The following is a 17,402-nucleotide window of genomic DNA, read 5'->3' as shown; positions in this document are numbered from 1 at the left end:
GAAGAGGTGTTAAACTGTTAGTTTTATTTTATCTTCAATCAAGTAGCCGTATCCGATATTCCCTCACAATGTTCTGAAGTAGGGATGAGGGATTTGCTGTCTGAGGGAGAGATTTCTGATTCAGGAAAGATAATCTCTCAGACAGATTCAGATATGACGGCATTTGAATTTAAGCTAGAGCACCTCCGATTATTGCTCAGGGAGGTTTTAGCTACTTTGGAGGATTGTGACCCTATTGTAGTTCCAGAGAAATTGTGTAAAATGGACAAATATTTAGAGGTTCCTGTTTACACTGATGTGTTTCCGGTCCCTAAGAGGATTTCGGACATTGTTACTAAGGAGTGGGATAAACCAGGTATTCCGTTCTCTCCCCCTCCTGTTTTTAAGAAAATGTTTCCCATTTCTGACACCATAAAGGACTCATGGCAGACGGTCCCTAAGGTGGAGGGAGCTATTTCTACCCTGGCTAAGCGTACAACTATACCTATTGAAGACAGTTGTGCTTTCATTGATCCTATGGATAAAAACATTTGTTCATCAAGGTTTTCTTCTTCAACCTATAGCATGCATTGTTCCTGTAACCACTGCAGCTGCCTTTTGGTTTGAGGCTCTAGAAGAGGCTGTTCAGATGGAGACCCCACTGGATGATATTTTGGACAGAATTAAGGCTTTTCATCTTGCTAAATTAGCGGCTAAGAATTCAGGTTTTGCCATTTTAGCGCGTAGAGCGTTATGGCTTAAGTCCTGGTCAGCTGATGTGTCATCTAAATCTAAGCTTTTGTCCATCCCTTTCAAAGGTAAGACCCTATTCGGGCCTGCATTGAAAGAGATCATTTCAGACATTACTGGAGGGAAGGTCATACCCTCCCTCAGGATAAGTCAAATAAGACAAGGACCAAACAAAATAATTTTCGTTCCTTTCGAAACTTCAAGAGTGGTCCCTCTACCTCTTCCCCTGCTGCAAAGCAAGAGGGGAACTTTGCTCAATCCAAGCTAACCTGGAGACCTAATCAGGCTTGGAACAAGGGTAAACAGGCCAAAAAGCCTGCTGCTGCCACTAAGTCAGCATGAAGGGGTAGCCCCCGATCCGAGACCGGATCTAGTGGGGCAGACTCTCTCTCTTTGCTCAGGCCTGGGCAAGAGACGTTCAGGATTACTGGGCAGTAGAAATTGTAACCCAGGGATACCTTCTAGATTTCAAGGATTCCCCTCCAAGGGGGATGTTCCATCTTTCTCAATTGTCTGTAAACCCGACAAAAAGAGAGGCGTTCTTATGCTGTGTAGAAGATCTTTTTACCATGGGAGTGATCTGCCCAGTTCCAAAAGCAGAACAGGGGCAGAGGTTCTACTCCAATCTGTTTATAGTTCCCAAAAAGGAGGGAACCTTCAGACCAATTCTGGATCTCAATATCCTAAACCAATTCCTAAGAGTTCCATCTTTCAAGATGGAGACCATTCGGACTATCTTACCATTGATCCAGGAGGGTCAATATATGACCAACGTGGACTTAAAGGATGTGTATCTGCACATTCCTATCCACAAAGATCATCACCAGTTCCTCAGGTTCGCCTTTCTGGACAAGCATTATCAGTTTGTGGCTCTTCCTTTCGGGTTGGCCACGACAGGGATGCCCACTATCCCCCCTTTTGTTCAATGTGGCCATTGAACCGCTAGCAATTTATCTCAGACAAGAATTAGAGGGGATAAAGCTTGGGCCCCAGAAGTATGTGCTGTAACTCTATGCCGACGATTTACTTTTATATTTCAAACAAACATACAGAAATATCCCGATAGCGTTTAGAGCATTAGAGCTATTTAGTAGTATTTCAGGCTACAAAGTGAATACTATTAAATCAGAAATTCTATGGATACACAAAAATAATGACAGCATGACGCATTATAACCTCAAAGAGGTTGAAAGTTTCAGATATCTAGGAATCATATTGCATAAAGATCCAAACTGTTGGTATAGACTAAACTTTACACCTTTCTTTACACGGATCAAAACTAAGCTGCAACAATGGGCATTACTCCCAATTTCCTTGTCAGCCAAAGTTGTGATGATAAAAACCATCATGTTTCCACAGATAATCTATGTTATGAATAATCTCTCGCTATTTATTAAGGCAAAAGATATCAAAATATTTAATCAAACATGTGCTAAGTTCCTTTGGAATAAGTCGAGGCAGATGATTGCTATTAAAAAATTATCTCAGCATAAGGAGCTTGGGGGCCTAGCTTTTCCAGACATTAAGTTATATAATGGCCATCTTGGCACGAAATGGGGTTGATTGGCTCCAGTCTTCCGAGGTGCTAACCAATACAACTCTAGAAGAGACTTTGATGTATCCTTTTTCATGTAAAGCAATTTTACACTGTATCTATTCACAGCTCCCAGACAGCATCAAAAGGATCACTAGTTTATATAATGTGGTCAAAGCTTGGCAGATGTTATGCAAACATCTTAAAATCAATTTTCACACATCCCATTTTTTACCGATCAGAGGAAATCCTGAGTTTACATCTGGATGCTACTATAAGGTATTTAAAGACTGGGCTGATAAAGGGCTTACTAAGCTAATACAGCTTCTTGATGAGAGGTTTAATATAAGAACTTTTGAGAGCATTGCCAGTGAATTTGATCTTCCCAATAAGAGTTTTTATGCATACCTGCAGTTACGCCACTTTATAAATAAGAAATTAAAGGTAGGGAGATGGTCGGAAGGTTTCGAAGGAAATTGGAGATTATATTAATTTATATAATCAAGGAAAGCACTCAATTTCACTGTTATATAAAATTTTATTGGCAAAGCAAGGACAACTAAACTTCGAACAATACATAATATATTGGTCAAAATATTTTCCAGAAATTAACTGTGACTATAACAAGAAAGGTATTAAATGGCTGATTGAAGCTCCCCTCCGTTCCTCCTGGCATGAATCTTACCTCAAATTACTCAATAATGCTTATATTTCACCGAAAAGATTGGCATTATGGTCCTCGGAAAATACCGGAATTTGTTATAAATGCTCTATGGATAAGGCAGACCTGATGCATTGTTTTTGGTATTGTCCAAAAATAAGACAATTTTGGCAGAAGGTCAATTTTTGGTTAAGTAAATTTTGTTTGGAATACTTAGTTTTTGAACCTAGAACTATTTTTTTCTTAAGTACAGTAGGTCAGAATTACGATCTGATCAATACTATTACACTAATTGTTCGCAATCTAATATTAAGAAATTGGAAACAAAGGAGACCACCCCCCTTTAAACTATTTTTAGAAGCGGTGAGACAACAGATTCTGTTTGAACAACATAATATTTCAAATTTACATAATAAACCAATTCAACGTTTCTTCAATAAATGGCTAAAAATTATACAGACATATCCGCTCTCTATATAATATATCCTCACTAAAGCGTTCCATAAAACAGAATATTTTGAAGGTTTGATATTAAGGGAAATATTCCCAGTATCCTGGTTCTGAAGGATCTTGGGCGGAGGAGGAGGAAGATTAGGGGGCACGGTGGGGGTTTTTTACCTTTTTTTTTTTTTCTTCTCTCTCTCTTTTCCTTTCCCCCCTTTTTTTTCTCTTTTTTCCCCTATCTTCTCGATTAACAGAAATTGTGCAGCATGAACAAAGGTTGTTTTTTTTTTGTTCAACATTAGTTCAAGCAGTATTTTTTGCTCTTTTTTCGTTTCTCTATTTTCTTTCGATGTTGGGTGTTATAAAACATAAAATATGGTACGGATGTTGATTTACCCTGCGTGGTGCACAATTTGAGCAAATGTACTCTATTTTATTTTGTTCAAATGATTGAAAAGTTTTACCCTGCGTGGTGCACAATTTGAGCAAATGAGCTCTGTTATATTTCTTGATACTGATGAAAAATTAAATAAACACGTAAAAAAAAAAAAAAACATTGATCCAGGAGGGTCAATATATGACCACTGTAGACTTAAAGGATGCGTATCTGCACATTCTTATCCACAAAGACCATCACCAGTTCCTCAGGTTCGCCTTTCTGGACAAGCATTATCAGTTTGTGGCTCTTCCTTTTGGGTTGGCCACGGCGTCGCAAATCTTCACGAAGGTGCTACGGTCCCTTCTGGCGGTTCTAAGGCCACGGGGCATAGCAGTGGCGCCTTATCTAGACGACATTCTAATTCAAGCGTCGTCCTTCAACTAGCCAAGTCTCACACGGACTTAGTGTTGGCCTTTCTAAGGTCTCACGGGTGGAAAGCGAACGTAAAAAAGAGTTCTCTTTCCCCCCTCACAAGAGTTTCATTTCTAGGGACTCTGATAGACTCGGTGGACATGAAAATATTTCTGGTCAGGAAATCAAAGATTTTGTCCACCTGCCGAGCTCTTCATTCCATTCCTCGGCCGTCAGTGGCTCAGTGTATGGAGGTAATCGGACTAATGGTAGCGGCAATGGACATACTTCCGTTTGCTCGCTTGCATCTCAGACCACTGCAACTATGCATGCTCAATCAGTGGAATGGGGATTATGTGGAATATTTATCTCCTCAGATAAATCTTGATCAAGAGACCAGAGACTCTCTTCTTTGGTGGTTGTCACAGGATCATCTGTCCCAGGGAATGTGTTTCCGCAGGCCAGAATGGGTTATAGTGACGACAGACACCAGTCTTCTGGGCTGGGGTGCAGTCTGGAATTCCCTGAAAGCTCAGGGTTTGTGAACTCGGGAGGAGGCTCTCCTACCGATAAATATTCTGGAATTAAGAGCGATATTCAATGCTCTCCAGGCATGGCCTCAGCTGGCTTCGGCCAGATTCATCAGGTTTCAGTCGGACAACATCACGACTGTGGCTTATATCAATCATCAGGGCGGAACAAAGAGTTCCTTAGCGATGATAGAGATATCAAGGATAATCCAATGGGCAGAGGCTCACTCTTAGTAAAATGAGGGAATGGGGAAGAAGGGACAAGAAGGGGTTAAATAGCACTCATTCCAATATCTATTTTGTGATACCAGTTGAAGGATATTTCAACTTGTGAGATTTAGAGTGATTTAAAAAATTGAATTTTTATTATACATATTGTTAAAATATAACCACTAGTAAGTATATATTAAGTTCCCAAACAAAACGAATTAATACGGCCACTATTTGAAAGCACATTGAGAAAGGCCGCTACTCGGCCGAAACACGTTTGTGCGTTAGTGTGAATGTTTGTTTGTTTTTAAACTTAGTATAATTATTGTTCCTGTTTTTTCTAGCTCACGGCTATCTTAGGGAACTCAGTGCTTTTGGCCATCTCTGTCACCTGAAGCCGGGGTATCCAGATACCGGCCAGGAATACAGGGAGGTGGCTGCACTGGTTTGCCTTTCTTCAATAGTGGCCGTATTAATTAGTTTTGTTTGGGAACTTAATATATACTTACTAGTGGTTATATTTTAACAATATGTATAATAAAAATTAAATTTTTTAAATCACTCTAAATCTCACAAGTTGAAATATCCTTCAACTGGTATCACAAAATAGATATTGGAATGAGTGCTATTTAATCCCTTCTTGTCCCTTCTTCCCCATTCCCTCATTTTACTACTTGTTAGTTTAAGGGTTAGCACCAGGGATTTTTCTAATCCTTTAATTCCTATATATATTACTGTCACAGTGCCAACATTCTTTCTGTTTCTTTAATCAGAGGCTCACTCTTGCCATCTGTCAGCAATCTATATCCCAGGTGTAGAGAACTGGGAGGCAGATTTTCTAAGTCGTCAGACTTTTCATCCGGGGGAGTGGGAACTCCCTCCGGAGGTGTTTGCTCAACTGGTTCAGCTATGGGGCACACCAGAGTTGGATCTGATGGCGTCTCGTCAGAACGCCAAACTTCCTTGTTACGGCTCCAGGTCAAGGGATCCTCAGGCTGTACTGATAGATGCTCTAGCAGTCCCCTGGTCGTTCAACCTGGCTTATGTGTTTCCACCTTTCCCTCTCCTTCCACGTCTGATTGCCAGAATCAAACAGGAGAGAGCATCAGTGATTTTGATAGCGCCTGCGTGGCCACGCAGGACTTGGTATGCAGACCTGGTGGACATGTCATCCCTTCCACCATGGTCTCTGCCATTGAGACAGGACCTTCTGATTCAAGGTCCATTCAAGCATCCAAATCTAATTTCTGTGCAACTGACTGCTTGGAGATTGAACGCGGGGTTTCTCTGAGTCAGTCATAAATACCTTGATTCAGGCTCGAAACCCTGTTACCAGGAAAATTTATCATACGATATGGCGTAAATATCTTTTTTGGTGCGAATCCAAAGGCTTCTCCTGGAGTAAAATCAGGATTCCTAGGATTTTGTCTTTTCTCCAAGAGGGATTGGAGAAAGGATTATCAGCTAGTTCCCTAAAGGGACAGATATCTGCTCTGTCTATTTTGTTGCACAAGCTTCTGGCAGATGTTCCAGACGTTCGGGCTTTTTGTCAGGCTTTAGTTAGAATTAAGCCTGTGTTTAAACCTATTGCTCCGCCATGGAGTCTAAATTTAGTTCTTAGAGTTCTTCAGGGGGTTCCGTTTGAACCCATGCATTCCATAGATATTAAGCTTTTATCTTGGAAAGTTTTGTTCCTAGTTGCTATCTCTTCAGCTCGAAGAGTTTCTGAACTATCTGCATTATAATGTGACTCTCCTTATCTTGTGTTCCATGCTGATAAGGTGGTTTTGCGTACCAAGCCTGGGTTCCTACCTAAGGTTGTTACTAACAGGAATATCAATCAAGAAATTGTTGTTCATCTCTGTGTCCTAATCCTTCTTGTAAGAAGGAACGTCTGTTGCACAACTTGGACGTGGTTCGTGCTTTGAAATTTTATTTGCAGGCAACCAAAGATTTTCGTCAAACATCTTCTTTGTTTGTTGTCTATTCTAGAAAGCGTAGGGGTCAAAAGGCTACGGCGACTTCTCTTTCCTTTTGGCTGAAAAGCATCATCCGTTTAGCTTATGAGACTGCTGGACAGCAGCCTCCTGAAAGGATTACAGCTCATTCTACTAGAGCGGTAGCTTCCACATGGGCTTTTAAAAATGAAGCTTCTGTTGAACAGATTTGTAAGGCTGCGACTTGGTCTTCGCTCCATACCTTTTCAAAATTTTATAAATTTGATACTTTTGCTTCTTCGGAGGCTATTTTTGGGAGAAAGGTTTTGCAAGCAGTGGTGCCTTCCGTTTAGGTTCCTATCTTGTCCCTCCCTTCATCCGTGTCCTAAAGCTTTGGTATTGGTATCCCACAAGTTAGGATGAATCCGTGGACTTGGTACATCATGCAAAAGAAAACAAAATTTATGCTTACCTGATAAATTTCTTTCTTTTGCGATGTACCGAGTCCACGGCCCGCCCTGTCTATTCAAGACAGATAGTATTTTTTTATGTAAACTTCAGTCACCTCTGCACCTTATAGTTTCTCCTTTTCTTCCTTGGCCTTCGGTCGAATGACTGGGGGGTGGAGTTAAGGGGGAGCTATATAGACAGCTCTGCTGTGGTGCTCTCTTTGCTACTTCCTGTCAGGAAGGACAATATCCCACAAGTTAGGATGAATCCGTGGACTCGGTACATCGCAAAAGAAAGAAATTTATCAGGTAAGCATAAATTTTGTTTTTTTTTATGACAATGCCAATAAACATCCAATCAGTGTGTGTGTCATATGACACTCTTGAAATCCAGCCCTTAGGAAGCCTATATAGAGAGTGGGTGGGACTGCTCTCTATGTCAAAGTCCAACCAAAAGAAGAAATCAAGGAGGGCAGAGGGACAGAAGTAGGATTATAAATCTTGTATTGTAAAATATATATACACTTTTTGGAAAAAATTTTTTTTACAGTTTTGTTTATAAACTAATATATTTTTCATTGCAACATTCCTAGAGTCTGAAATTTAATTGAAATGTAAGTGTTTTTTGTTTCTTCAACCATTTCATGGTTGATTTTGATGTGTGTTTTAGATTATTGTCTTGTAAGAAAAGCCAACCTCTTTTTAACCTCACTGTCTGGGGCACATTAGCTTCAAGAATTTGTCCTGTGCCACTAGCAGCCACAAACCCTAAATATAATATATCCACTCAATGCTTAACAGTTGGCAAGGTGTTCTTTAAATGCTTCTTTTTTTCTCCACATGTACTTTTAGTGATTGTTGCCAAAGAGCTTAATATTTATTTATCTATGCGTTGTGTGGCAAACTATAGACGTTTTGTGATGAAATCACAGGTAAGGTTTCTTTCTGCTCACCCTTCCACGTAAATCATGTTAGTGCAAGCACTGCTACATACTCAACAAGTACACCACTACTCCAGTACCAGCTAAGTCTTCCAGGCTCTCTGTAGTGATATGAGGTTCTACTGGAGATTTTTCTTGGTCTTCCAGATTATATATTGAATTCAACAGTTTGTATTATAGGGACACAAACATGAAAAAAGTACTGTATTAGAGCATTTTATTATATCACTATTGCTTGCATATAACTATATGTTTAACCAAATGCAAAGATGTTAAACATACAGTTGAATCTGCTCCAGAGCAGCAATGAACTACTGGGATTTAGAAAAAGTATGTTTCTCTTAAAATCTGCTTTTATGTTCTTTTAAGTTACAGTAATCAACAAACGCAATCTGTTTAACTAATAACATGCAAATTATTGTATTGTTCTTGTACATATTGAATATATCATTCAAATACACAGTATAGGTTGCAAAACGTATGACGACTAGGCCAATAACTTCAACAAAAGCTAATAAGATTTGGAAATTGGCAAACCTGGTTCCCAATTAATGAAACGAGATTAGAGGTGTGGGTTAGAGCTACTTTAACTTATAAAAAGCACTTAAACATTTTGAGTTTGCAATGCACAAAATGCATCTGTTGATGTGAACTATGCCTCGCTTTTAGAAGACCTGCTTTCAAGAATTGTTGTGTTGCATATAACTGGAAAGGGTTACAAAGTTATTCGAAGAGCTTAGATATTCCTCTGTCCTCTGTTAGACAAATTGTCTATAAAAGGAGATAATTTAGTACTGTGGCTACTCTCCCTAGAAGTGGCCATCCAGCCAAGATGACTCAAAGGGCACACAGCACAATTCTCAACGAGGTAAAAAAGAACCCTAGAGTTACAGCTAAAAACTTGAAGAAATCAATGGAACTGGTTAACATCTCTGTACATGAGTCTACTATACGGAAAACATTGAACAGGCATGGTGTCCATGGTGGGACACCATGAAGAAAGCTGCTGCTTTCCAAAAAAGCATTGCTGCGCACCTGAAGTTTGCCAAAAACCACCTTGACACTCCACAACGCTACTGGGAAAATATTTTGTGGACTGATTAAACTAAGGTTGAGTTGTTTGGGAAGAACCCTCAGCACTATCTTTGGTGTAAAAATAACACTGCATACCAATATGAAAACATCATCCCAACGGTTAAGTGGGAGGAGCATCGTGATTTTGGGCAGCTTTGCTGCTTTAGGGCCTGGATCACTTGCCATTATCAAGGGAAAAATGAATTCCCAAGTTTATCAAGATATCCTAAAGGATAATATCAGGGTGGCTGTGTGCCAGCTGAAGCTCAGTAGATGTTGTTTGATGCAGCAGGTCAATGATTCTAAACATTGAAGTAAATCCACCTACAGAATGGCTTCAAAAAAAGAAAATCTTCCTTTTGGAGTGGCCTATAGTCCAAAGAAGGCAGCAGCACTCACCAATTTATGCAAGAGATTCCATCTTTATTGGGATATTCAAAGAATACAAGACAGCGTTTCGGACCTCTAGTCCTTAGTCATGTCAATACATAAATGCAGGTAACACACCTTAATATAGAGATGGGGGTTAAAAAACCACACCTACCAATTAACTTTTTAACTGTGAATACACAAACATTCCTACAGTGTAACCTGGCTTGAAAGAGGATGCGCCATCTAGTGACAAGCATACAATAGTGCATATATATATATTAAAAATATCTATTATACATTGTTGCAAAATAACAACATTGCAGAATATTAGAAGCAGAAACGAACCTTATACAGTTTAAAGAATCGTATACAGTTTAAAGAAAAACAGGTCATATTCTTTATTCATTCCAATAGGAAACATAGTTTCCAGTTTGTTAATCCAAAATACCTCTCTCTGTTTTAAAAAAAGTTCTCTATTTCCTCCCCTTCTTGGTATACTAATGTGGTCAATGATTTGAAATCTAAGTTGACATATACTATGGCCTGCCTTAATAAAGTGTTCTGCTACTGGATTTTTTATTTTACTATTTCTGATGTCAGACCTATGTTCACATATTCTCTCGCGGACCATCCTAGTGGTCTCTCCGATATAGCTCCGCCCACATGGGCATTTAATCATGTACATGGCAAAAGTAGTATTGCATGTAAATAAACCCCTAATGTTATATTTTTTGCCAGTGCGTGGATGATAAAAGAATTTACCTTTTACCATACTGTTACAGCTCGCACAGCCTAAGCATGGGTAGCACCCCATATTTTTTTCTGAGATGTAACTCTGTACTTTAGTTTTTGAAGTACCTATATCAGCCTTAATCAACCTATCTCTAAGGTTCTTACTTCTCTTGTAGGCCGGCATAAAACCTGACTGAAATTCAGTCACATGGGGATTACATTTACTCAGGATGTGCCAGTGCCTCCTAAGAATAGAATTAATATTGTTGCTTAATGCATTAAATTGTGTAACAAAAACAACACGATCCTGCTTTAATTTCATCTTAACTTTAGGTTTTGATGTCTCAAGCAAACTGTTGCGTGACACTGCTACCACTTCTTCAATCTTTTTGTTAACTAATTCTGTGGGATAACCCCTCACTTTAAACTTATCACCCATCTGGTTCAATCTCTGTCTAACCAGTTTGTCATCTGATACAATTCTCCTCACTCTAAGGAGTTGACTGCGAGGTAATGACCTCTTAAGCGATTCAGGGTGAAAGCTATCAAAATGAAGCAGGCTATTTTTATCTGTAGACTTAGTATAAAGATCTGTTCCAAAATTATTGCCTAATTTGTAAACTTTAGTGTCCAGAAACTCAATACTTTCCTCACTGTGTTTTAATGAAAATTTAATATGTGTAGTTGCACTGTTTAACTGATTGACAAAAATTTTTTGTTTAACTGATTGACAAAATCCCATAGGGATCCAATGTCACCCAACCACACACCAAATATATCATCTATGTAGCGCCACCAGGTGGCGCCACATAGAATGAAGAGATCGTTCTCAAAGACGAATCTCTCCTCAAAGATGTTCATAAATATATTTGCGTATGTTGGGGCGACATTGGACCCCATGGCCATACCCTGTCTTTGAATATAAAATTCATCTTGAAATAAAAAGTAGTTACACCTAAGCACAATTTCAAGAAGTTCCAAAACAAAATCTATTTGACAGCTATTAAACGTGCTGAATTGCTGCAAAACCTTTTTTACTGCTCCTATGCCAGATGCATGTGTTATGGAGGTGTATAGGCTTGATACATCTAGAGTGGCAATATTTAAATCATTCAGTTTAACCAGAAAATTGCTCGTATCTTTAATATAAGAGCTAGATAGTTCTACAAAAGATCAAGATAAATTGAAATATTAGAACATACAGAATTCATACTGGAGATAATGGGACGACTCGGAGGGGCCTGTAGATTTTTATGAACCTTAGGTAAGGTATATAATACAGGTGTTTGTGCATATTCACGAGATAGGAACATAATTTCCTTTTTACCAATGATACCATTTTTAAAGGCATACAAAACCTTATTATTAATTTCCTTTTCAATGTTAAAAATAGGATTATATGGTAAACTTTGGTAAACCTCGTTATCAGATAATTGGGACTTGATCTCTTTCACATAATAATCTTTGTCAAGAAGAACTGTTGCTCCGCCCTTGTCTGCAGATTTTAAAACAACATTTTTATTTGTTTGTAAAGATTTTAGAGCTTTTATAGACCCATTATCTAAATGACACCTATTATAACCATACAAATCTACATGTTTGTTTGTCTTTATCTTTTTATGTACTTTATGCTGTAGATTTTTATCATCATCTAATACCAATTTTGAAAAAATATCAATACTATGATCATAATTTGATGGCATATATTTACTTTTAACCTTAAGACCCAGATTTTTAAGATGTAACTCACTCGAATTTACTGCACAATTATCAGGTTTATCAATATAGCAATCATTAGAAAACATAGATCTCAATTTAAGTGATCTGAAAAATTTAAATAGATCTTTCTCTATCTCAAAAAAATCACATTTAGAAAAAGGGCAAAAGGAAAGTCCACATTGTAACAGTGACGATTCAGTCTCTGTGATCTGTACCTGTGATAAATTTAAAACTAGTGATTCACCCTTGCTCCCCGTCTGTTCCGGTTGCTCCTGCGTGGTGCTGCGCCTGTGTCTCCGACCCCCACGTCTGACCTTGTGTCTGTCTCTGAGTCCCCCGTTGAGGACCCCAGATCTTGGCTCATATTAGGTGTTCCGCCATAGCGGCGTCTGTTGTACCTCCGTCTCCGATAACCGGAAGTTCCTCTGACGTAATTTCCGGTCTGTTCCGATCTCCAGTGATACACTGTCCCCAGTGAATAGTCCTCCTCATCACAAAGGAACTTGGTACGTTTGCATGCTTCCAGCACGGAACGGAGTTCAGTCACAGCTTTATTAGTCGTCTCCACCAATTTGTTTAGGTCATCTGTCTTTAGGCTTGCCTTTAACTCTGTCTCCAGCTTTAACAGTTCAGACTGCTGTGTATCAATCTCTTTTTGTAGACAATCCACAGTTAGGACCATCAGGTCAAACGAACATTTATTCAAGATATATTCAAATTTATCGCAGTATTCTGTATTGTTAAGCATAAGAGTTGGTCTCACATTCATTCTTAAGCCGCGGGGGATACGTCCCACCCTGTGGTATTCGGCTAGTGTAGTAGAATGTAATTCCCAGGCAAGTTTCTTTTTAGACACTTTATCAAACTGTTTGGTGGAAACTTCCACAGGTGAAATTTTCAGGAAGTCTCTGGAACCACGGGCAAGGTTGGTGATCCGTGCAGCCTCCATCTCAGTGTAGGCAAACATCTTTGAATTAACATCTCCATAATTTGTAACTATATCAGTCACTGTATACATAACATCAAAGTGCAAATTACCAGTGTGGTAACAATACAAACACAGTCCAAGTGGTACAGCACAAAGATAGGTAGGTGGTGCAAGCTGTAGGGGTACCACACAAAACCAGCGGGTCTGTGAAACAGCGTTTTTTTAAAAAAATTAATAGGGGAAATTAGGTTTTATAAATGTTTGGCTAATATAATGTTATATAATTATGCACTATGTATTACTAACACTTTAAGGTGTGTTACCTGCATTTATGTATTGACATGACTAAGGACTAGAGGTCCGAAACGTTGTCTTGTATTCTTTGAATATCCCAATAAAGATGGAATCTCTTGCATAAATTGGTGAGTGCTGCTGCCTTCTTTGGACTATATTACAAGTTTAGGGGTTTTGTGTGGTACCCCTACAGCTTGCACCACCTACCTATCTTTGTGCTGTACCACTTGGACTGTGTTTTGGAGTGGCCTAGTCAGAGCCCAGACCATAACTCTATAGAGATGCTGTGGAATGACCTCAAGAGAACTGATTACACCAGACATACTAAGAATATGGTTGAGCTGAAGCAGTTCTGTAAGGAAGTGTGGTCCAAAATTCCTCCTGAACATTGTGCAGGTCTTTTCCGCAGCTACCGGAAACACTTAGTTAAGGTTATTGCTGCCAAAGTAGTATTAACTAGCTAAACCCAAGTGTACACTTACTTTTTACATAGCGCTGGGAATGTTTAATGGGATGTGTTCAAAAAAGACATGAAAGATTATAATTGTTTGCATGTTATTAGCACATTGTGTTTGTCTATACTTGTGACTTTGATGAAGATGAGATGACATTTTATGACCAATTCATGTAGAAAACAAACTAATTCAAAAGGGTTCATACTTTTTTTTGCCACTGTATATAGAAATCTGAATGCCATAGCTTCTTTCTCACTTCAGTCACCCAGCAAGTCATTATTGACCTTGCAACATTAAATCTGTATAGAACACTCCTGGGAATAAAGCCAGGGACCAGCACTTCACCTACTATTCCAGCAAACCTTGAGTGTCTAGGTGCTAATGTTCATAGTCACTCCTCCTGTTGAGACCTCAAATAGGCCAAACTGTAAAAAGTAAAGGCTGCACTCCAGAGATTAAAACACAAACTCTCTTTATTAAGTAAGTGTAGCAACTTTCCAGGGCACCTTTGATCACATAATATATTAACCACTTAGGGACTTGAGGCCTATATGGCAGCAGTGTTGGCAACAAAGTTTGTTTTGTATTGTTGCAAATGCTGTTGCGCCATAGTGCATAACCTTAAACCTATCTAGGTTTGCCCTCATGAAAAGAGGTTGTTTCAAAAAAGCGTACAGAGAGAAAAAAAAAATTAAGCTAGAAGGGTTTTAAAATTGTACGCTCCAAACCATGAGAGTTTATCTTTACTGCTGTATCCCATATCAGCCTTAGTTATGTTCTTGTTAAAAAATGTTGTTGTATTAAGAGAATAAATAGGATCCTTCCGTCTTGTTGGCTTATGGTTATGGAGATTTTCCATTTCAATGGCATAAAATGGTTTATTATTGCATTTTACATACAAGATTATTGATAATGAAGATTGTGCCAACGGCTGACAACAGTATACTATCCAAGAAAGATGACAAGATTATGTGCTACAGCATCTCTCAAAATATGGTTCCATGAGTTCATTTTACATCTTGGGGCCCATTTATTAAGCTCCGCAAGGAGCTTTTGGGCCCGTGTTTCTGGCGAGTCTTCAGACTCGCCAGAAACAACAGTTATGAAGCAGCGGTCACAAAGACCGCTGCTCCATAACCCTGTCCCCCTGCTCTGAGCAGGCAGACAGGAATCGCCGGAATTCAACCCGATCGAGTACGATCGGGTTGATTGAAAAACCCCCATTGGCCACCTCTTGTGAGCTGCTGGTGCAATGCTGAATACGGAGAACGTATTGCTCTCCGCATTCAGCGAGGTCTGTCAGACCTCATCCACACTGTCGGATCAGGTCCGCAAGACCTTTATTAAATAGGCCTCTTACTCTTCAGAAGCGTTAAAAAAATTAATACATATTGAGTTGTATGGCGAAAATATTGAACCAGTTTATTTTCCGTTACGATCAATACCATAATATATTTTATCACTGAAAGTAAAAAAAAAAAAAAATGTTGCAGCTTTTTATATCCTTTATATATTTTAAAAATCGTTGTGGTTTCTATTTACATTGCTGTATGCTATTTATTTATTACTGAAAGGCCATGGAACAATGTGTGATTGATAAATTAGTTTAAGCTGCTAGAATAGACTTTTCTTTGTGCACCACACAAACAAAATAAATGACCTTATCTGATAAATACGTTATAAAATTAAAATAAATAAATGTAATATATTCTAGTTCTCTAAGCAAAATAAAAAAGGGCTATAAAGAGATATAATTAAGTTCATGTTTATGTTTTGCAGAAACCAGCAAACATCCTTGTTATGGGGGAAGGTCCTGAGAGAGGAAGAGTCAAGATAGGTAAATAATTTAGCAATGCATGAGGTCTTTAGTTTGTATCAGTAAATAAATATATCTTGTAATTATTGCATAACCAGTTATTAATATGAAATACACAAAGCTTAATAAATATTTGAATAAACAAATTAAACAAAATATTTAATTAACTAACCGGGTTTTGAATGGATGTGTGGTTGAGATACATAGGACATCCTCCTTATTTAAGTGATAGCTGGAAATAAAGCCATTTTTGTAATATTTATACACTTAATATGAATAGAAAATTAAATTAATTCCAATTAAGGGCCAGATTACAATTGAAGTGGTATTTAACGCTCCCACTTGCGCACTAACTCCGCTAGAAGTAAGCTTTTTTGTGTTTGTCGGGTAGCGCTAGTATTGCAAGTTGAAAGTAAACTGTTTTAGCACAAACAATAACCTGATGCGCACAAAAAAAAAAAACAAGAATATCTCGCACACAATAACGCATTTCCCCATAGAAGTAAATGGAGCAAAAAAAGTGGAAATAAATGTAACACTCTACTCGCGCACAATCTCGATCGCATATTCTCAACTGCGCTAATCTTACATGAAAATATTAATATTTCATGTTTTAATGTTCTTCACATAGAAGAATGTTTTATTTATTCATAAATACATATTTCTACATATATATGATGTTATTTTGGTGCAATATATATCAATACCTATATATAGCGGTAATAAAATAAATTAAATAAAATCTCTAAGATTAAAAAAAACAATAAACTGAATTATAAAAAATAAAAACAATTACACCTAATAGCCCTATAAAAATAAAAAAAGCCCCCTCAAAATAAAAACACCCCCTAACCTAACAATAAACTACCAATAGCCCTCTAAAAGGGCCTTTTGTAGGGCATTGCCCTAAGTTAAACAGCTTGTTTACCTACAAAAATTACAGAGTCCCCCCCCAACAGTAAAACCCCCCACCCGACCAACTCCCCAAAATAAAAAACCTAAGTCTAAAAAAATCCTATGATACCCATTGCCCCTAAAGGGGCATTTGTATGGGCACTGCCCTTTAAAGGGCAATCAGCTCTTTTACTGCACTTAAAAAACTAACACTAACCCCAGAATATCTACTCACGGTTCCGAAGTCCGGTCATCCATCCTCATCCATTTAAAAATGGGGTACCTTGCATTCCTATTGGCTGACATTTTCAAATCTGCCAATAGGATGAGAGCTACTGAAATTCCATTGGCTGATCAAATCGGCTGATTTGAAAATGTCAGCCAAAAGGAATGCAAAATACACCATTTTTAAAGGGGTACCTTGCATTCAAGCTTTAGTGTATGGCGGTGATCGTATGAAGAGGACGCTCCGTGCTGGATGTCATCGCCGGTCCTTGACAGCTCCGCGCCACGTGCTGAAGATAGAAGATGGTCCCGTGATGGAGGACGATGGCGCCGCCTGGAGGAAGACTTCTCACCGCCTGGATGAGGATAGATGACTGGACTTCAGGAACTGTGAGTAGATATTCGGGGGTAAGTGTTAGGTTTTTTTTCATTTTTTGGGGTGTTTTTTTTTTTAGATTAGGGCTTTGGGCAGTAAAAGAGCTGAATGCCCTTTATTTTTTAGGGCTATTAGAGTAGGTGTAATTGTTTTTATTTTTGATAATTTCTTTATTTTTCATTATTTTTCATAGTTTTAGTGTTTATTATTTTTTGTAATGTTAGATTTTTATTTTTTTGTAGTAATAGGTTTTTTTAAATCTGTAATTTAGGTTTTTTATTTTTTCGTAGTG

The 17,402-nt window shown here is 38.3% G+C and overlaps 1 protein-coding gene across 2 annotated transcripts in view; it reads left to right on the top strand.

Annotated features, from left to right (window-relative positions):
• Positions 1–17,402, top strand: part of CDK19 (cyclin dependent kinase 19) — a 437,090-nt gene that overhangs the window by 332,399 nt on the left and 87,289 nt on the right. For both annotated transcript variants that reach the window (XM_053710859.1, XM_053710858.1), the window contains exon 5: positions 15,579–15,636. In XM_053710859.1, coding sequence (XP_053566834.1) covers positions 15,579–15,636 — 58 coding nt within the window. The remainder of the gene's footprint in view (positions 1–15,578; positions 15,637–17,402) is intronic.

This window comes from Bombina bombina, chromosome 4 (assembly GCF_027579735.1).
Source record: "Bombina bombina isolate aBomBom1 chromosome 4, aBomBom1.pri, whole genome shotgun sequence".
In the NCBI taxonomy this organism is placed as follows: Eukaryota; Metazoa; Chordata; class Amphibia; order Anura; family Bombinatoridae; genus Bombina; species Bombina bombina.
Note: the sequence above shows the minus strand (reverse complement) of the source record. Positions and strands in the feature narration are given on the sequence as shown.